General features: G+C 47.6%; 1 protein-coding gene across 1 annotated transcript in view; it reads right to left on the bottom strand.

The window, feature by feature from the left end:
- The window catches only part of il1rapl1a (interleukin 1 receptor accessory protein-like 1a), a gene marked incomplete at both ends in the record, with an annotated part of 229204 nt that overhangs the window by 64096 nt on the left and 142608 nt on the right, over positions 1-22500 (bottom strand). Inside the window, one exon of the mRNA XM_083639036.1 lies at positions 11884-11958. Within this exon, the coding sequence (XP_083495162.1) occupies positions 11884-11958 (75 nt within the window). The remainder of the gene's footprint in view (positions 1-11883; positions 11959-22500) is intronic.

The following is a 22500-nucleotide window of genomic DNA, read 5'->3' as shown; positions in this document are numbered from 1 at the left end:
CATATGGAGGTATCTCACCTGACTGAATTCTCCTTTTGGTTTAAGAAAAATAAGATTTGAAGGTGAAATGATGAGAGTAAATGAGGTGTTAAGATGCAGGCTTTTTGCAGTGCTCAGACTGTTATTTTGTGTGGTGTCAGTGCTGTGAGGTCTGCTCTGGACAGTCCTGAGTGACACACGCGCTGCATGGCTGTGGGATTTGGCACTTCAGTGGAAAGGGAAACTGAGGCAGACTTGCAAAGAGGCTTTAGGAGAGAGAGAGAGAGAGCCGGGGAAGGGACTGTCTGACAAAATCCCCCATCTCTCCACCTCCCCATCCTCCCTCCCTCTCTCTGTCTGTCTGTCAAATAATAATAATAATAGATATGACTTATATAGCGCTTTTATGAATACTCAAACACGCTTTACATGAAAACATATACAGTAACATAAACGTACACAGATACAGAACAAACACAAATAAAGAGGTTCCAGAGTGAGAGAGGATGGTGGAGGTGGAAGTCAGATATTGTAGGCTTTCTTGAAAAGGTGGGTTTTGAGTTGTTTTTTAAAAGAAGTGAGTGTGTCAGAGTTTCGGATGTCAGGGGGCAGGGAATTCCAGAGGTTTGGGGCAGCGATGGCGAAGGCTCTGTCCCCCAAGGTGCAGTACTTGGTCTGGGTGATGGGGGTGAGAAGGTTGGCATCGGCAGATCGGAGGTGGCGAGTGGGGGAGTGGCGATGGAGGAGATCTGTCAGGTATGAGGGGGCGAGATTATTGAGAGCTTTGTAAGTGATGAGGAGGATTTTGAAATGGATCCGGTGCTGTATTGGAAGCCAGTGAAGGTGTTGTTGGAGGATGGGTGTGATGTGTTCTCTGGAGCGGGAGTGGGTGAGCACTCGGGCAGCTGAGTTTTGAACATATTGCAGTTTTTGGAGGACAGTGGAAGGGAGGCCATAAAGAATGTTGTTGCAGTAGTCTAATCTGGAGGTGATGAAGGCATGGATGAGTGTTTCTGCAGCTGAGGAGGAGAGGGTGGGGCAAATACCCAATCCTTTTCCCTCTTAACCAACACCCTCTCTCCTCCCTCTACCCTTCTGCCTCTCATCCTCTGTTACTTGGTATCTGCTCATGTATCCTGTGTGTACAGTGTATACGTGTAAGAGTTTACTGCTACTAGCTAGTGTGTGCGTGCTAAAGCTAGCTGTGATGGCTGCTGGCAGAGAGGTGCATTGGTTGCAGTGGAGATAAAGTGGGGCTGTGCTTCCCGGCAGTGTTGCAGATTTATCCCCATGCTTACGGCCACGCTTTTACTGCCCTTCCACTGGCCCCCGCTGGATCTCATCTCTCTCTCTCTCTCTCTCTCTCTCTCTCTCTCTCTCTCTCTCTCTCTCTCTCTCTCTCTCTCCCTCCCACTTTCTCGCTCTCTCTCTCTTCCTCCCACTTTCTCTCTCTCTCTCTCTCTCTCTCTCACTTGCCATAAGGGAGCAGTCTCTCGCTCTGCACGTCTCTCTGCCATAAATCTGCCACGTTGCTCCATAAAGTGGCTCAAGGCATGACTCAACAAATATTAAGGAAGAGGAGAATGAATAAATAAATAAATAAATAAATAAATAAATAAATAAATAAATAAATAAATAAATAAATAAAGAAGGTAAAAAAGACAAACCCCTGTATATAGCATGCTATACAGCATGCTGTATAGCATGGTGTACAGTACAGCATGCTATACAGCATGGTGTACAGCATGGTGTAATGTACAGCATGCTATACAGCATGGTGTACAGCATGGTGTACACTACAGCATGGTGTACAGTACAGCATGCTATACAGCATGGTGTACAGCATGGTGTACACTACAGCATGGTGTAGAGTACAACATGCTATACAGCATGGTGTACAGCATGGTGTACAGTACAGCATGCTATACAGCATGGTGTATAGCATGGTGTACAGTACACCATGCTATACAGCATGGTGCACAGCATGGTATACAGCATGGTACACTATAGCCTACATCATGGTATACAAGGAGAGACTACTTTTCTGCACACAAAATGGAGCCTGGCTGTAAAATATTTACCTCTGTGCTTTAGACGCTCTGCTGGGAGCTCAGTGCACCAACATCACACACTTTCTTTCTTTCTTTCTTTCTTTCTTTCTTTCTTTCTTTCTTTCTTTCTTTCTTTCTTTCTTTCTTTCTTTCTTTCTTTCTTTCTTTCGACTCCTTCCACTCTTTCTCCCTCTCTTTCTAGCTGCTGCCAAACACACATAAACACATGCAAATGCACACACACAAAACACACACTGTATACACCGATATACACAGGCAACAGACCACAGAACTAATAGACAGCCTTTAGAGTAAATAAATGCAAGATGATTGTGATGCGCAGGCCAACCCTTCCCTTGACCTCGCAGCAGAGTGGAGAAGAACCAGACAAACAACACTAATGGCTCATTTCCACCACATTTTACTGCCCTGCACAGCTCGTCACCAGTCGGCTCTACTCGTTTCGGCCCGATGGATGTTCTGCTTCGACCGCCGATCATCTGCCCCCGCACACCCCCGCCCACAGCTGGTCGTCATAGCGACCGCATATCTGTCCTCCGCCTATAGCCGAAGTAGGCTATAACATAACGTTACAATTAAATCCATCCACAGAACTTTTAAACTGTTTATGAAATACTGGTGCCTCTAAATGACCTACAGTGTACATGGGCAAATCGGCCAGGAGAATGGATATCACTTTGTTGTTAGTCAAACTCACATGCATGCGCTGCGCGGGGACGGGAGAGGCGCTACAGAGTGTGAAGCCTCTACCCCGGTGGCCTCTCACCAGGCAAGACCGCGGCTTCACCAAAGACCCGCCTGCGGCCTAGCGGAGCGCTGCACTCAACTACAAGGGCTTCCTGAGCAGCGGACTTTTTTCTCTCTCAAAACAATTGAAACCACCGCCACGATTTTATTTCACCAGAGGCGAAGGCAGCAACACAAAAGACATAACAGAAGAGAAGGTAAGCTCACTAAACTGGTATTAGTCCATGGGCCAAGGCTCAAATTTTGACATATCGGTACCACCTGAGGTGACCGCACGATTTTGTTATTTTTGTCTTCCTACATGTCTCTAGTTTATATTTTGGTATGATAACCCTTCCGATTTGGTAGCTTAAGGATAGTTATCACTCTGTAAACAAACCTACCCCCAAAAAATGACAAAACCCTGATTTCATCATATCTCCTGAAACACACATGATAACGCAGAAAATGTGATGTCTACCCCTATGCTTTCATGGTCAGGGATTACAATGACACCCTATACAACATCATAAACTGTTCACATGAATAGTTAATGGTGAATTAGGTGGTGTTTTGGTGAATTCAGTGGTGTTTTGAGAAGGATACAATGCAATTAGTCCATGGGCCAATGGTGAAATCGGTACCACCTAAGGGGACCGCGCAATTTTTGTATTTTTGTCTTCCTACATGTCTCTAGTTTATATTTTGGTATGATAACCCTGCCAATCTGGTAGCTTATTGATAGTTATCACTCTGTAAAAAACCTTCTCCCATATAAATGACAAAACCCTGATTTCTGTGTATTAGTCCAGATGATATGTGAAAATCATGTTCACTTTTTCATAAAAGCATGAAACTTGGTACACATATAGTTTGGGGCCCCGTAAATCTTCAGAAATTAAGCCATCACAAAAATGCCTCGCGGTGGCCATTTTAATTCCGCCATAAGTGAATTATGTAGTTTGCATCATATCTCCTGAACCACACATGATAACACAGAAAAGGTGATGTCTATCCCTATGTTTTCATGGTCAAGGATTACAATGATACCATATAGAACATCATAAACTGTTAAAGTAACTAATCAATGGTGAATTTAATGACGTGAGAAGGAAATCACAGTTTCTGATAACTGATGCTATAACCTCAATTCCATGACCACTCTCTGGCTAAGATTTCTTGATGAGTAATTTGACTTCTATGGGCCTTTTGTTAAAATAGCCCCCAGGCCCCTCCCAAACATCCTCCGACTTTCTGCCAGATGGCCAAATCCAAGATGGCCACTGGTACAATCTTGAAAAATTTACTTTTGAACCAGAGCACCTAGAATAATGTATGAAGACACTTTTCGGTGTAAGTCAACCACAAAGAATCTGATTCTGACATCAGTTTAACATTCTGTCATAATTTTGACCCACAATTCCAAGATGGCTGCCATCCAGTAGTGTGAAAACTTAACTTTTGAATGGCAACATATACGTATGTGGTGTTTGGGGTTTACCATTTTTAGAGTAAGGACGGAGATTAACAATGGTGAATTATAGCTATTTTAATTGCAAATCCATGCCTACCAAACATGGTTTAGTAATGACAATTATTGTGTTTTGAGGGTAATTTCATAATTATGTTAGTCTCGCTGGCCAGCCTCCCCTCCCTACCGGGAGAGGAGTCTGGCGCCACGGAAACAGGCAACTGGGATAAGCCCTCCCCTGCTCTACAGCTGCTCCCCATTGGAGCGACTGTTTCAGTGGGTGCCGGATGTCTGCTCCCGGCTTATTACAAACTCTGTCATTGGCTCCGACCACGTCAATCAGAGCAGCTTCCGCTCCCTCCTCCCTGTGTGTCGCTGTAAATAGTGCCCTGCCGCCTCAGTGAAAACAACAACGCTAACTAGCTAGCAAGCTAACGGCAGAAACCTACACGCTAGGTCGTTGCTACACGCTGAAAAGGGCAAGTTGGATTGTTGGAAACTATTTTCCAAGGGCACTGCCGCTAAGCGCCGCCCATCGCAATCCCACTATGGAGACCTGCGTGGGAGGGGAGGCTGGCCAGCGAGACTATGGGAAAGGTGAAGGTGAATAGCCTATGTCCATTGTCCAACAAGTTTTCTCAATTAATTTCCCTCTTTGCGATGTGATAAAAGTTTCTCAGTGAGTTATAGTTGATTGCATTGCCTCACTGAATTATCTGCTAATATCCAATTTTAGCAGCAGAATTTGATGTCCTGGCATGGCACGTCCGTGTGTAATGACATATCCAAAAGGAATTTTAATCTGCGCTGCGCTGCACAGCATAGAGATTATGGTGCGCTCAAGCGCAGCAGAGTATTTAGCGCGTAAGAGGTGCTTTTTTTTAGTGTGTAAGAGGTGCTGCCCCGTATTCTGAGCAGAAACGGCTGATTGTGGCACGCCTATGTCCAGTAAAATTATAACAGGCATGCGCTTGTGCACGCCCCCAATTTGCATTGCGCGCGGCGTACCGCTTTTGCGAAGATAGGGCCCCCGGGACTTGCAAGAATCTGGTCAACTTCTCCTCTGCAGCATGGGCTGATTTTAAGTCTGCAATGAGTGGATGCGAAAAGGAGCAAAAACACCAGACGCTGAAGTGACTAAGCATCTGGAAGCGCAGCCAGTTTCATTTTGGTGCACTTGTTAGCACATTAGACCGTTCAGTCAGACCAGCCGTGATGCGGCCGGCTCGCCCCATGCAGAGATTGTTTCGGCGTCTGATCTATTTTTGTGTGAGACCCGCGAGTGATTGTGTGAAGCCAGATAGGAAGTCAGTACAAGTGGTCACCGGCGTGGAGCAAAGCAGTGCGTCTGGTGTGAATAGCCAGGGTCCTGCTCGAGCTGAATTTACACACAGCGGCACTTCGCGTCTGCAGCATCACAATCATCTTCCACCCTCCTCCCTGCATGCATGCTCCAACCCGCTCTGACTGACTGGTGGCGACCATTTATGGATTTCGTTTCCACTCCCTCCGTGTCAAATCTGTCTATCTCAAATGCCTGTGCCACTATGAAACAACAACATCAACAATGCTAGCTCGTTGCTACATGCTGAAAACGGTTAGATCTGGATTGTGCAATAAAGCAGGCCTGCTTGATACGTTTGGTGGATAGTTGTAAAGGTGAACGGAGCCTTTTTCCCCTATACCAGGGTGGAGGTATTAGCAGCCAGACTCTGCCATTGTAGGGAGGGAGTCTGGCAAGCGAGACTACCCGGGAAGGAACTCAAGGTAGGAGCTGCTGAGATGGAGTGGAGCGCTCCAAGGCAGTGATTGACCTGGTTGTGGTCAACTTGTAAACCTCCACAAGTTGCTGGAACATTGTGTTTTTGATGAATGTGTGGCCTTATTCAACTCCAACATCACATACAGGAAGACGCAGAAGAGCAAGCACATCTAGAAGAAGCTCTATCTCCAATCTGTAGGGCTGCAAGAACCCTACATCACTCTCGTTGACATGGGCATGATCTAGATGATGGCAACTCCATCAGCAATTGGATCGGCAGACACAAGATGGCACCCCATACAAGTGGTCGGACTATGTCCACAAGGTGTCATCCATCATCCTTGTCCGCCATGGTGATGTTGACATATCATGTGTGATCGACCGGTATGACACAGCATACTTGGCTAAAGATGATGAGCGGACTCTGATGATTCAGAATCTATAGCTACAGCTAATAAAAATAGCTTATTTTAGTTATCTTGTCATACATTCATTAAATATTTTAATGCAAGAAATCCTGGAGGTAGTTGGTACAGCAGTACCAAGGTAAAATGGGTGTTGACATTAACATATTTTCAGTGAACATAATTCTAAAATGACTCCCAAAACATCCACCATTGTTAATCTCCTTCCTTGTGGTAAACCCCAAACGCACAGTATACCTTCCCATTCAAAAGTTACATTTCCACAATACTGGATGGCAGCCATCTTGGAATTCTGGGTCAAAACTATGCCATAATGTCAAACTGATGTCAGAATCGGATTCCTCGTGGTTGACTTACACCGAAAAGTGTCTTCATACATTATTCTATGTGCTCTGGTTCAAAAGTCAATTTTTTAACATGGCGCCAGTGGCCATCTTGGATTTGGCCATCTGGCAAGGAAAATCCCAGGATCCTTAGGAGGGACCTGGGCGCTATTTTAACAAAAGGTCTATATAAGTCAAATCACTCATCAAAACATCTTAGCCAGAGAATGGTCATGGCTTTGAAGTTATAGCATCGGTTATCAGATACTGTCATTTCCTTCTCACAACGTCATCAAATTCACCATTGATTAGTCACTTTAACAGTTTATGATGTTCTATATGGTATCATTGTAATCCTTGACCATGAAAACATTGGGATAGACATCACCTTTTCTGTGTTAGCATGTGTGGTTCAGGAGATATGATGCAAACTACATAATTTGCTTATGGCAGAATTAAAATGGCCGCCACAAGGCATTTTTGCGATGGCTCAATTTCTGAAACTGTACAGGGCCCCAAACTATAAGCGTACCAAGTTTCATGCTTTTACGAAAAAGGGAACATCATTTTCACATATCATCTGGACTAATACACAGAAATCAGGGTTTTGTCATTTATATGGGGGTAGGTTTGTTTACAGAGTGATAACTATCCTTAAGCTACCAAATCAGCAGGGTTATCATACCAAAATATAAACTAGAGACATGTAGGAAGACAAAAATAACAAAATCGTGCGGTCACCTCAGGTGGTACCGATTTTTGCCTTGGCCCATGGACTATATGCAGCATTGCATTGACAGTCAGTAGATAGACAGAGTAAACACGATTCTGCCTGACCAATCAGTCGTCAACAATGTTTTCACGTCACCGTATGGTACCGGGTTCACAGCCCTAGAACCCCAACGAAGCAGGGACGAAAAGTAGCACGACTCAACCCCAACTCAACCCGGGCTGGGACGGTTTTTACCGGTGGAATGAGACCATTTATCGAGTCGAGCGGAGCGGGACCGTGCTACTACCTGCGGTGGAAATGGGCCATAATGGATGGAAGGAGTGTATTGTGCACCCTGTTTAAGCACGTGGCTGGGTGAGAGGAGGCTGACATGTCTGTTTAAGCACGTGGCTGGGTGAGAGGAGGCTGACATGTTTAAGCACATGGCTGGGTGAGAGGAGGCTGACATGTTTAAGCACATGGCTGGGTGAGAGGAGGCTGACATGTCTGTTTAAGCACATGGCTGGGTGAGAGGAGGCTGACATGTTTAAGCACATGGCTGGGTGAGAGGAGGCTGACATGTTTAAGCACATGGCTGGGTGAGAGGAGGCTGACATGTTTAAGCACATGGCTGGGTGAGAGGAGGCTGACATGTTTAAGCACATGGCTGGGTGAGAGGAGGCTGACATGTTTAAGCACATGGCTGGGTGAGAGGAGGCTGATATGTTTAAGCACATGGCTGGGTGAGAGGAGGCTGACATGTTTAAGCATGTGGCTGGGTGAGAGGAGGCTGACATGTTTAAGCACGTGGCTGGGTGAGAGGAGACTGACATGTTTAAGCATGTGGCTGGGTGAGAGGAGACTGACATGTTTAAGCACATGGCTGGGTGAGAGGAGGCTGACATGTCTGTTTAAGCACGTGGCTGGGTGAGAGGAGGCTGACATGTCTGTTTAAGCATGTGGCTGGGTGAGAGGAGGCTGACATGTCTGTTTAAGCACGTGGCTGGGTGAGAGGAGGCTGACATGTTTAAGCACATGGCTGGGTGAGAGGAGGCTGACATGTTTAAGCACATGGCTGGGTGAGAGGAGGCTGACATGTTTAAGCATGTGGCTGGGTGAGAGGAGGCTGACATGTTTAAGCATGTGGCTGGGTGAGAGGAGGCTGACATGTTTAAGCATGTGGCTGGGTGAGAGGAGGCTGATATGTTTAAGCACGTGGCTGGGTGAGAGGAGGCTGATATGTTTAAGCACGTGGCTGGGTGAGAGGAGGCTGATATGTTTAAGCACATGGCTGGGTGAGAGGAGGCTGACATGTTTAAGCATGTGGCTGGGTGAGAGGAGGCTGATATGTTTAAGCACGTGGCTGGGTGAGAGGAGGCTGACATGTTTAAGCACATGGCTGGGTGAGAGGAGGCTGACATGTTTAAGCACGTGGCTGGGTGAGAGGAGACTGACATGTTTAAGCGGGGTCATCCCTATGTTCCCCGGGTTCTATATTCCCCGGGTTCTATATTCCCCGTTTTTCAGCAAAAGGGTTCTTTGTTCCCCAGGTTCTATGTTCCCCGTTTTTCAGAAAAAGGGCTCTATGTTCCCCGCTTTCAGAAAAAGGGCACTATGTTCCCCGCTTTTCACTAAGAGGGTTCTATGTTCCCCGCTTTTCACTAAGAGGGTTCTATGTTCCCCGCTTTTCACTAAGAGGGTTCTATGTTCCCCTCTATGTTCCCCGCTATGTTCCCGGGTCCGATGTTTCCCCCGAAATGCCTTCGGTGACGATCGGCTTATACCCAAATCACTAAATGAACTAGCCTAATATAAACTATACACGTTTTAATGAGTGCAACACAAATTAACTTAAATACTTCAACTTACATGTCTCAGGGACGCATCCACACAGTAACCAAAAGTTATCAGGCTCTGTCTCTGAACCGCGGACAGCAGACGCTCTCCTCCCTCCTCTCCCCGTCTGCTCCGCGCGTCCGCTCCAAAACTATGACGCTCACCAGACAGCTATTTTCTGAACGTTAGAAATGTAGGCTACTCTCCTCACAAATAAATGTTTCAAGTCATAAAATGGTGTTGGTTTTCTTGTTTTATAGTCTCATAATGAAGTAGGCTACGGGAGGATGAGCTCACAGCAGTTCACAATGCCCTCTGAAAACCACATAGCGAACCCTGCCTCTCACACCTGGGCCCTCTGACCCGCCCGCATGACAACCCCCCCCCCCCCCCCCCCCCCTCCCCATCGTGGAAAAAAAGCGAATTAGGCTACCACTTAATTCGCTTGCGTCCTATGACAATACCATCTCAAAATAACAATAATAATCATCAAATGAGACATAATGAGCTAAGCCCGGGCGCCAGGATGAAATCAAATGGCTCAGGGATTGATTTGAAATAAATAAATAAACTGTGCGCACACAGTCACACACACACACACACATCAGCGGCAGGATTGTGATCAGTGAAGCTGCTGGAGATCTGGTTTAGAAGGCTGTCGATTACGCTGCAGTGGACCGCTCTGTACCGTGCGCAAACGTCTCCAGCTCCACGGATGCGCGGATTGGCTAATTTGTGTTGCACTCATTAAAACGTGTATAGTTTATATTAGGCTAGTTCATTTAGTGATTTGGGTATAAGCCGATCGTCACCGAAGGCATTTCGGGGGAAACATCGGACCCGGGAACATAGCGGGGAACATAGAGGGGAACATAGAACCCTCTTAGTGAAAAGCGGGGAACACAAGAACCCTCTTAGTGAAAAGCGGGGAACATAGAACCTGGGGAACATAGAACCCTCTTAGTGAAAAGCGGGGAACATAGAACCTGGGGAACATAGAACCCTCTTAGTGAAAAACGGGGAATATACAGTAGAACCCGGGGAACATAGAACCCGGGGAACATAGACATGATCCCGTTTAAGCACGTGGCTGGGTGAGAGGAGACTGACATGTTTAAGCACATGGCTGGGTGAGAGGAGGCTGACATGTTTAAGCACATGGCTGGGTGAGAGGAGGCTGATATGTTTAAGCACATGGCTGGGTGAGAGGAGGCTGACATGTTTAAGCATGTGGCTGGGTGAGAGGAGGCTGACATGTTTAAGCATGTGGCTGGGTGAGAGGAGGCTGACATGTTTAAGCACGTGGCTGGGTGAGAGGAGGCTGACATGTTTAAGCACATGGCTGGGTGAGAGGAGGCTGATATGTTTAAGCACGTGGCTGGGTGAGAGGAGGCTGACATGTTTAAGCACATGGCTGGGTGAGAGGAGGCTGATATGTTTAAGCACATGGCTGGGTGAGAGGAGGCTGATATGTTTAAGCACGTGGCTGGGTGAGAGGAGGCTGACATGTCTGTTTAAGCACGTGGCTGGGTGAGAGGAGGCTGACATGTTTAAGCACATGGCTGGGTGAGAGGAGGCTGACATGTTTAAGCACGTGGCTGGGTGAGAGGAGGCTGACATGTTTAAGCATGTGGCTGGGTGAGAGGAGGCTGACATGTTTAAGCACATGGCTGGGTGAGAGGAGGCTGATATGTTTAAGCACGTGGCTGGGTGAGAGGAGGCTGACATGTTTAAGCACGTGGCTGGGTGAGAGGAGGCTGACATGTCTGTTTAAGCACGTGGCTGGGTGAGAGAAGGCTGACATGTCAGGCCATGCTTGTCAGTTTATCAACAGCAGCCATTTTTCACTCTTGGCCAGCCAGCCGTGGAGGCATTTAAATGAACCTGCAGCTGGATCCCAAAAGCACAACATGGAAGACAAGAGGTAGCTTCTCATCGAATCACTATGTCCTCTTTGTTTACCATCTCTCTCTCTCTCTCTCTCTCTCTCTCTCTCTCTGTCTCTCTCTCACACACACTCTATTTTCCAGACCTCCCCGTCTTGTCTGATCGCCTTCACCCTGACAGAAGCATTAGCCATTCAGAGAGCAGCAAACACCATGTGGACAGCTGACTGTGCCCAGAAATCAAGCAATATGCTGTCACGGAAAACACACACTCACACACACACACACACACACACACACACACACACACAGACACACACACACACACACACACACACAGCGGGCCCATCGTGACCCCCCGTCAAATAAGACAAACAGCGGCGAGTGGAAGCGGCCGCCTCTCCATGTGGCGAGCCAGCGTGTGGAACCCTGGCACCATATGGGCTCTCCATTGTCGAGGGAACAGCCTAGGGACATTAGCAGCCGCCATTTGCATATATGGAAAACACCACGGCAATTGTTTTTCTTTTGCTGTTTCTCCAGCAAATAAAGTGCCATCATCAATCTGCCGTCAGCGCCCGGAGCTGTGTTGGAAAGGATTTGTAAAGTCATCCATTTCCTGTCATTTGGAAATGACACAGATAGAGGCAGATAGAGTCGCAGCTGGAGGAAAACCCCACGCTGATCTTACCTAGCTGCAGCTCCATGATGCTAGTCTTGTTTTCCGAGGGAAACAGGATCTTTGGCGGCTTGTCGGTCAGAGGAGCTGAAAAGGAAAGAGAAGGCAAATGAGATATGATACACTGACGGAACAACACTATAGGCAAACTGTCACTGAGGAGGATGGCCAGTGTTCGTGATTGAGATATACTGTATTTGTTTGTCCCGGCGTCCTCCCCTTCAGTTGTTCCAGAAAATGTCTGCTTTGTGTCCCGCTCTGCCTCACAGGGGCTTGTTGGCATTCACTCACTCACTCCCTCTCCCTCTCCCTCTCTCACACACACACACACACACACACACACACACACACACACACACACACACACACACACACACACACACACACACACACACACACACACACACACACACACACACACACACAGATTAAACAGTGATGCAACAGGAACTTAACTTAATACTTAAACTTAACTTAACATAACATAACTTAAAGCAATTCAACCTCTTAGTAAACAGTAGAGATATCATTAGTTTCTCTAAAGCAGCGTCCCTCATGGTGGAACAAAGTTCAGTTCTTTGGTGACGGCTGAAAGGCCATTGCCTGGGAGTACCACTGTAGTGTCCTTCTCTCCTCTAGCCTGGGTAAACCCAGCCTCCACGTGACCTGCTCTCAGACCCTGCTCTCTGACTGAGAGCAGGGTCTGAGAGCAGGTCACGTGGAGGCTGGGTTTACCCAGGCTATCTCTCCTCTTCCCCCTCATTCATCCTCTCTCTCTCTCTCTTACCGCCACATCACTCGCTAGTGTCTCTCGACCTCGGAATCCATTTGCATGCCCTGCTTCTAATCATAAATTAATCACTGGTTTGTCATGAAAAAGTCACCAGTTAATCTGTGTGAGTGTTGTGTATTTGAAGAGCCATCATGGTGTGTGTGTGTGTGTGTGTGTGTGTGTGTGTGTGTGTGTGTGTGTGTGTGTGTGTGTGTGTGTGTGTGTGTGTGTGAGAGAGAGAGGGAGCAGCTGATGCTCTAATGATGCTAATCATCCATACGGTGGATGTCAGGCCGGCTGCTGGAGTCCTCTCTCTGGGGGACGTTTGAACACGCAGCGGTTTTATTGTCGCTAAAAGTGTTTGTGTGTTCTGCGAGAAGGCTTGCGCTCTTGAAGCAGGGGTTGGCAAACAGAAAGGAGGTCATGTACATACACGACTGAGCATTCAGAGACACGGTGGGGGAGATGGAGAGGTTGTGTGTATGTGTTGGATTCAGTGTTGTGATCGTGCGCTGCAAACCCCCACACTCACAACAACAAGCCTCCATTTGCATTTTGCATCCTTGATTTCTCAACTCAGCAGCCTTTCAAGATGAGGTATTCTAAGCGAGGGGGCGGGCTTTCTTGGTCGCATTGAGGTCAATGCGGAAGTACTAAAAACTGCAGTTCCTCGAATGGCCACTTGAGGCTGACTGCAAAAGCGAGTGATTCCCCATTCACCCCCATGTTAAAATGCCTGAGTTCACAGCATAAACATGTTTACAGCCTGGTTAAAAAAAATTGTTTTGGTCTCTATAACTAATTTCACCTTTCATGACAACTGTATGGGGGTGAATTTTTATATAACTCACCCGTTTAGAGTCAAATAGACAATATAAAATATGTTTTGGGTGTGATTGACAGGTCAGTTACGGTGTTGTGTTGGGGATGCAGTTAAGCGCACAGTGCACCAGAGTGCTGTTTGCGTCATTTGAGCACCCACAATCTCCAGTCTTATGGCTTTTATGAAACCACATACTGTGTGTGCATTGTTTCTTGAAAGTAGTGCACATGCATACGGTAATCATGAAAAACAGGAGAAAGAGAAGAACCATTTCTTCTCTGGTTAAAATAAGATTTTTTTTTTTTTTTGGTGTGTGTGTGGAAGAGCACAGAAAGCAGCGCTCATATCAGCAGGGTTGGAACCAATCAGACCACTCAGATTGCTTGACTGATACTAACCGTAATATGACTATTTATGCACCGGCTGAACTATAATTTCCTCCTCACCCGTCAAGGTAGGTGGGTGGGGGTGGTGGTGGTGGTGATGATGGGGGGGGGGGGGGGGGGGGGGGGGGGAGTCCTTGATTAATCTTGTGCACATATTCTTTCTCTGCTGATGTTGATACTTCTGGCATACTAAGAGACACATTCAAAACTGAGATGCCCGTCCATTATCGCTGTATCATTACATCACCAGCAAGAATTGGGGCATGGTAAGCTCATTATAAGACACATTGCTCCGCTAGCAAGCGGTATTTGTGATATCATCATAAACCTTGGAACTCTTCTTTGGTATTAAATGGAGCGCTGCGGATGTGAGCAGAGCCTGGCCAAACTAATCATATTACAGTGCTGAGAAGGCTGCCATGATACGCATGGAGTTTATAGGAACAAAACAGGCTTGACAGACATCGTCTGTGGAGTTGGTAGTTGTGTAGCACGTGTATAGTGCAAATGTATGTACTTAAGTTACAGTATAACTCTATGTATATGTATGCATATAGGTCAGAGAATGCTTAAGGATATGAATTCAAAGTGTGCGCGCACGCACGCACGCACACACACACACACACACACACACACAAGTGGTCTTGCACAGAGCCAAAGCCTCAAGGGGACCAAAATCTACATCAACGAGGACTACACGGATGCTGTCCAGCTGAGGAGGAAAGAACTGCTTCCAAAGCTGAGAGCTGCACGCGACGGAGGGGACATCGCCAGCTGCACGCGACAGAGGAGACATCGCCTTTTTTGAGGAATGACAAACTCATCATCCACCCCTGCAACAGCACCCCAAAGCAGAATAGGGACGGTTGAATGGACAGGTATGCATGCTTGCATGCTTTCCCTCTGTCACACAAACACACCTTATGTCAGACTCTCACACACAGCACCATAGGCCATAGATCATACAGTAGACTGTCGAAAAAGGGACTAAGAATTGCACACATTGACATAAATAGCATCTGGAATAAAATAAATGAAATAGCAGAAATATTATTTCCAGACAACCTACACATACTGGCAATTTCAGAGACACACTAGATTAAACATTTGAAGATGCAGCACTAACTATCCAGGGGCACAACATATACAGAAGAGACAGAAACACATTTGGTGGTGGTGGAGTGGCCTGTTACATTCAAGAGCACATATTGCGGAAGATTTGATGCAAATACAGTATAGTACTATGGCTGCAAATACATTTGCCTCATTTAAAGCCAATGCTGGTTGGCAGTTGTTACAGACCACGAAGTGCAAACAATATTTATCTAGACACAACCTGTAAAATGTTAGACTATAGCAGTACTCTTGGTCATGAAACATACTTTTTGGGTGGTATAAACACAGAGTGGTCTTCACAAAACTGCCCACTGAAAAGCAAACTTTTAACTGTTACAGACAGCTGTGGATTATTACATGTTATTGACAAACCTACCAGGACAGGTCTAATGAAGATGGCACCATGACTTCAACCTGTATCGATCATATCTTCACCAATACACCAGAGCTATGCTCTAAGAGTTAATGTATATCTGTTCCGGTTGGGTGCAGTGATCACAATTTGATAATAATTGTAAATACAAAAGTAGCCAAGGCTGGACCCAAAGTAATATTTAAAAGATCATATCAAATGTTTAATGAAGAAAATGTTCTCAATGAATTCAAAGTTCTTCCTGATTTTTTTTTAATCCTCCATTGGTGTTATTTTTAATTTATTTATCCTGGTTGCTGCTCCACCCTCTGCCGATCTGGGGAGAGCCGAAACTGGCTCCATGCTTCCTCCGAGACATGGGCAGTTAGCCAGCCGCTTCTTTTCATCTGACAGGGGAAGCTTCACCGGTAGGACATAGCACGTGGGAGGATCACGCTATTCCAACGAGTTCCCCTCCCTCCGAACAGGCGCCCTGACAGACCAGAGGAGGCACCACTTCAGCGACCAGGATATTGCATGTTTTTGGCGAGGGGTTCCTATATGAAGGAAACCCCCAGGGGGCACGGGGAGAACATGCAAACTCCACACAGAAAGGCCCTTTTTGACGACCCCCGGGCGGTGGGCACTCGAGGACATGCAGACGGGCATACACTCCTTCAGCGCTCACGGCGTCCCAGGTGGGAATCGAACCCAGGACCTTCTAGCTGTGAGGCGAGTAGGCGACATCGCTACCACTGCGCCACCGTGCCCCCCAATGAATTAATGTACTGTATGCTGGTCTAATGTGTTGTCAAAAACGAATCCTGAAGAGGCTCTGTCTAAATTGGATGAAATCCTCATGCCTCTGGTTGAAAAACACCACTTGCGCGCGCGCGCACGCACACACACACACACACACACACACACACACACACACACACACACACACACACACACTGTTAGGATGACGTCATCATTCCTACCTTGACGTCGTCATTCCTGCTATGATGTCATCGATCACTGATGATGTCATGATTCATAAGCTTCTTTCATGCCTTTCGCTGGTGATGTCATAACACAGGTGATGTCATATTCACATCTATAAGGGCCTGTTCCGGCAGGCTCTTGCCAGTGATTCATAAATTCACATCAAGATCAAGGATCATACCAATCTCTGCAACGTCTGCAACCTGCAACTCCTGCAACCAGCAACTTCGGCAATCTCTGCGACCGTTCCCAAACCTCGAACTGTGCAGCCCCAGCCATCAAGTTCCACAACACCCCAGCTTCATCAACTACCCGCGAATAGATCCACACGTCTAACTCCGATCCTGACAGTATGAATCACTCAGAAATGGATTTAGCGGGCAAATTTCTCCCCCAAATCAAGGAGGAAGACCCTGAGACGCCAGTTTTCCCGCCGGCCGCTTCAGGTGAACCACCAGGCGAATCAATTGTGGGTCCTCTCACCTTGGAGACCTTGCTGGCAGCGATGTCATCGTGGCAGTCCCGACAAACACAGACCGCAGAGCTTGTTTCCGGCCTGGGTGTGGTACTCACGGAGGCACAACGGGTGCAAATGCAGCAAACGCTCCATCTTCAGGAACTACTCCACAGACAGGAAGAAGCAAACAAGGCCCACCTGGCCCTGGCTTCCAAGGCCGAGGATCGGTACGCCCTCCTGGTAAAACGGCTAGATCATCTCAGCGGGCTAAACCCCCAGGGTGTCACCCCGCAGCCTCTGCAAGACCTCGCACTTGAGTCAAGACGCCTGATTGCCCACCAGGAAAAAGCAATCCAGGCTCTGGCTTTCGAAGCCACTGATCGGCACGCCCAGCAGGAAAAAGCAATCCAGGCTCTGGCTTCCGCAGCCGTTGATCGGCACGCCCTCTTGATTGGCCGGCTAGATCGTCTCGACGGGCTAGGCCCCCAGGGTGCCATTCCGCAGCCTTCTGCCCCTCCTGCCCCAGCTTCCGAGCGCACCGCCGTTCCCGAGGTTTCCAGACCTGCTACTCCCCCGTCCACAGCGGCCGTTGCTTTTAGCTCTGCCTCTCGGCCGCCTCCAGCTGCTAAGGGCATATTCTGGGGGGGAGTTCGCGTCATCCCAGAGCAGGGGCAGCCACATTCGAGTCCCAGCAGCCATCTGTACCGTGATCTGACCGGCAGGGTTCGCATCACACCAGAGGAGAGGCAGCGCCGTTTGGACACCCGGAGCTGCCTGTACTGTGGTCGAGCCGGGCATTACCTCTCCTCCTGCTCCCGGCGTCCAGTAAGTGGTCCCACCGCTCGCCGGCCCGTGGTACTCTCAGTGGATCAAGACTCTACGTGTCCAGCCAAGAAATCTGTACGGTTGGGTAGCGTTCCCTGCAGGACCCAGGAGTGGCAGTGTGTCTCCAAGAGGGTTAGGGAGTTGGAGAGGACTGTCGATCGTCTCATGGGGAAGTTCAATCGCTGCCTGCAGATCGGCTCCGTCCCCCCGCAGGGGGCCTCCGAGTCTGCTGGCCCTGAGGCACAACCTATGGACCTGCCCCTCGCCGAGTCTGAACCCGTACCTGAGGCACAACCTGTGGACCTTCCCCTCGCCGAGCCTGAACCCGTACACCAGCAGCAGCCAATTCCTGTCCCTGACCAACACGTAGGTTCCAGCCTCATGCTGGGAGGCTCCCGTAGTGTCGTCAGCCCTCGGTCAAGAGCAAGAAGAAATAAGAGGCGTTTAAAGGAGGAGACGGTGGGTGACCTCCCCAAACTACAGGTGGGGAGGGCAGGCCTCGCTGTGTCAGATCCCCCTGCGGCTCTGCCTTCGGAGACGGCGGCATTTGACCCTTTTGATGGTCTCCAGCCTCCCGTGTTTGGATCGTGCCCCGGGGGATGGCCGGCCCCAGAGGATCCACCGGACCCGGTGGAAGTTCTATCTACGTATCGGTCCATCTATGGCTTCGATATCCTGTATTAGGGAGGAGCACCTCCACTGTCCTACCCCCCCTTTGGGGTCTGACCACCTGCATCTAACCACCTGCTGAAGAGCACCTCACTCTCTTACACCCCCTTTGGGGCCTAACCACCTGCGTTTAACCACCTGCGGAAGAGCACCTCCACCAGAACCTACAGATTTTTTGTCTCCCAGATGCCATCCTTGATGGCCTCATTGGACGCCAGGTGACGTCCGTTGAGGGGAGGGTACTGTTAGGATGACGTCATCATTCCTACCTTGACGTCGTCATTCCTGCTATGATGTCATCGATCACTGATGATGTCATGATTCATAAGCTTCTTTCATGCCTTTCGCTGGTGATGTCATAACACAGGTGATGTCATATTCACATCTATAAGGGCCTGTTCCGGCAGGCTCTTGCCAGTGATTCATAAATTCACATCAAGATCAAGGATCATACCAATCTCTGCAACGTCTGCAACCTGCAACTCCTGCAACCAGCAACTTCGGCAATCTCTGCGACCGTTCCCAAACCTCGAACTGTGCAGCCCCAGCCATCAAGTTCCACAACACCCCAGCTTCATCAACTACCCGCGAATAGATCCACACGTCTAACTCCGATCCTGACACACACACACACACACACACACACACACACACACACACACACACACACACACACACACACACACACACACACACACACACACACACACACACACACAAGCACTACTGCTCTGCTACTGCTCTGCTATGCTACCTGCACCAGCAAAAAACCTTCACTGAATAGAACAGTGGCGAGTCCTTCCAGCAGCCATTTCAGGCACATCTAATTACAGAGTGGTGGAGTTGTGCACTCACCAGCAGCCTGCATCATAGCCTTATTATAAACCCTCTCTCAAGCTGTTTGAAAGCCCGCCATTGTTTGCTGTCTGCTTTTGGGAAGAATGGGCCCTGCAATGATACGGCGCTACCTCCTTCAGCATAATGGAAAGTAAAGTGCTTGACGTTCTCTGAATAGAAGGTAATGTGCATGATGTCGCAAAGTGCTCGGTCTTAGTCTAGACGGTTTTAACTTGACAACAAAAACATTCTAAATTGAATCCCCGCTCACTTCCTGTTGCAGTGTTATGGACATAAAAGAAAAAAAAACATTCAAGTGCAGGACTGACCATTCCGTGAAAACCGTCTATACAGCTGAGCAGCGAAAACAAAAGTAACGATGTCGAGTGAATATTTCTGCAGTTTGCCGAATGCTGAGAAAAAGGAAGTGCTGTGGGGTTGCACTCTGGTGAAAACCGTCTATACTGCACAACACATTCAACAATTACTCCAGACGCTGAAGAAACTCAAGATTTGTTTGTTTTAACGTCAGAGAGAAGTGCTCATGTGCATGTATGTGTAAGAGAGTTCTTTGCTCAGTTGTGGCACCTATTGGTACAGGATGTAAATACTAAGGGAAAAGGATGGTGCGATTCACTGACATCTACTGTATGAGAGGGGCGGTCACAGGCTCTTAGGCACAACTGTTTGCTTTGTTAATACTGTAGGTAATCACACAGCACAAATTACACTGGATATGGATACACTTCTAATTACATATCAAACTGCTATACATAATTGCACAATGGGTGATCCTATACTGTAGCTAATTATGAGCTGGGCAAACTGAAGACAAATTAGGACAGGTTGCATATTGGAAGGAGGGAGCAGGGAGGTTAAGCAGATGTGGCAAAAATAATAGATAGAGAGCTGACGCTACTGTAAAGTGGCTCAGTGCTTAGCACTGTCGCCTCACAGCAAGAAGGTTGTGGGTTTGAATCTCCCCCCCGGTCCTCTCTGTGTGGAGTTTGCATGTTCTCCCCGTGTTTGCGTGGGTTCCCTCCCACAGTCTAAAAATATGCAGTGTTGTGTGGTATTGTAATGTAACCTAGTACTGTACATGTATAGTATGCAACCTAGTAAATGTATAGCATGTACTGTATGTATATGATGTATGTAATGTGAACAGGGCACTCCTGAAAAAGAGAGCATTGCTCTCAGTGAGGCTCCCCTGTATAAATAAAGGTGGAGAGAAAATAGAGCTGTGAGATGATGGAGAGAGGATGGAGAGAGAGATGGAGGGAGAGATGGAGAGAGAGATGGAGAGAGGATGGAGAGAGAGATGGAGAGAGAGATGGAGAGAGATGGAGAGAGAGATGGAGAGAGAGATGGAGAGAGGATGGAGAGAGAGATGGAGAGAGAGATGGAGAGAGAGATGGAGAGAGAGGATGGAGAGAGAGATGGAGAGAGAGATGGAGAGAGAGATGGAGAGAGAGGATGGAGAGAGAGATGGAGAGAGAGATGGAGAGAGAGATGGAGAGAGGATGGAGAGAGAGATGGAGAGAAAGGATGGAGAGAGAGATGGAGAGAGAGATGGAGAGAGAGATGGAGAGAGAGGATGGAGAGAGAGATGGAGAGAGAGATGGAGAGAGAGGATGGAGAGAGAGATGGAGAGAGAGGATGGAGAGAGAGATGGAGAGAGGATGGAGAGAGAGATGGAGAGAGAGGATGGAGAGAGAGATGGAGAGAGAGATGGAGAGAGAGATGGAGAGAGAGATGGAGAGAGATGGAGAGAGAGATGGAGAGAGGATGGAGGGGGGGAAGAGGAAACATGCAGCCCCTCGTTTTGGCATGCTACACTTCACTCTGAAAATCTCATTATCTTAATTACCATTCCTTTATGGAGAAATGCATTAATTATCTTGGTTCAGGAGGAGACACCATTTAAAATGGAGAGGATTGGGAGCAACTCCTAGCAAAGAAAATAGTCTGCTGTCTCATTACCAGCAAAGTCAGTAATTAAACAAGCTTTTAACGGAATAAATGGTTATGAGAGTATTATGAGAAAAGAGGCAAGGAATTGTGCCTTTAAAAAAAAAATAAGTTCCTGTGCATTTGTTACCTCCACCATTAAAGTTGGCATGTTTTCACCCCTGTCTGTTTATTAGCACCTCAACTATTTTGAGAAATGTTGTGGACAGATAGCCCTTGGCCCAAGGATCAATTGATAAGGCTTTGGTTGGTGATGTTTCAGATCTGGGATTTCTGCCATTAAACCATTATAATTGTCTTTAGCCCTGACTATTATGCTGCCTTCATGTGCCAGTGGAAGGTCCGACATCCGGGAATTCCAAGTGGGCTGCTAAACAGCATTGCAAATTTTGCAATCATCTACTATTTTCTCTGCAAATCAAACCTGGAGGACAACTGATAAGCAAACAAACTGGCTTGAGCTTCAGCGCTGCAATTTGGAGAATTGTCCAGCATTGCGGGAGGTTTGCGTTCAGGTGCCTTGGAGTTGTTACAGTCCAGTGTCAGTCAGTATCGTGTCTTGGAGAAGAGAGACACATCATCTGTCTGCTGTGTGAATACAGTATGTGCTTTGGGCTTTAGGGGACTAGGCTAGGCTGTTATGGAATGCCTGTGCAATTTGCTATGCTCTGGGTTCAATGATGCGGTATTTAACATTGATGTCTAAGCATTCTCTGGGAAGAAGCAGTCTATTCTCTGCAAGAAAGCAGCTGAATTTATTTCAGGGTGTAATGCAAAGTATCTGTGCAAACTCCACAGCCGCATGCTGAAGGTACTGTACTGTATTCCTCTAACTTAGGATTAAATGCTATACAGGCGTCAAGTGAAGGAGCTTGTAACATATGGAGTGGAAAATGGCTGAGCCCCTGCTTATTATGCCTACCTGTACTGTGTGAAGTATACACCGTGTGTGTGTGTGTGTGTGTGTGTGTGTGTGTGTGTGTGTGTGCGCGCGTGTTTGTGTGCATTGGGAAATGGAAGCGTCAGTCAGTAAGAAAATGACTCTACTGCTTCACTGTGAGTAGGTTATAAGTGCCATTGAGGAGAGACGTGAGTGTTGTGAGTGAGTGAGTTAGTGAGTGATTGAGTGTGTGTGTGTGTGCGTGCGTGCATGTGTCCGCGCGCGTGTGTGTGTGTGTGCGTGTGTGTGTGCGTGTGTGTGTGTGCGCACGTGCGTGCATGTGTGCGTGTGCATGCGCACACAGGCCCACATGTAGGTACATTAACAGAGTGGGACTCCATGGATATAAGCTTTGTGATCAGTCATCCAAAATCCTATTTCTGCTTGGTGGCGGAAAAGCTCGCTGGACTTTACAGATGGATTCTTCTGGGTGACTGACCGTAGGGAAACAGCAAATTAATGAATTACGAATGGAGCTGGAATACTCGGATCAT

This window comes from Poromitra crassiceps (genome assembly GCF_964638095.1).
Source record: "Poromitra crassiceps genome assembly, chromosome: 6".
Taxonomy (NCBI): Eukaryota; Metazoa; Chordata; class Actinopteri; order Beryciformes; family Melamphaidae; genus Poromitra; species Poromitra crassiceps.
This window is presented reverse-complemented; position numbering and strand designations above follow the sequence as displayed.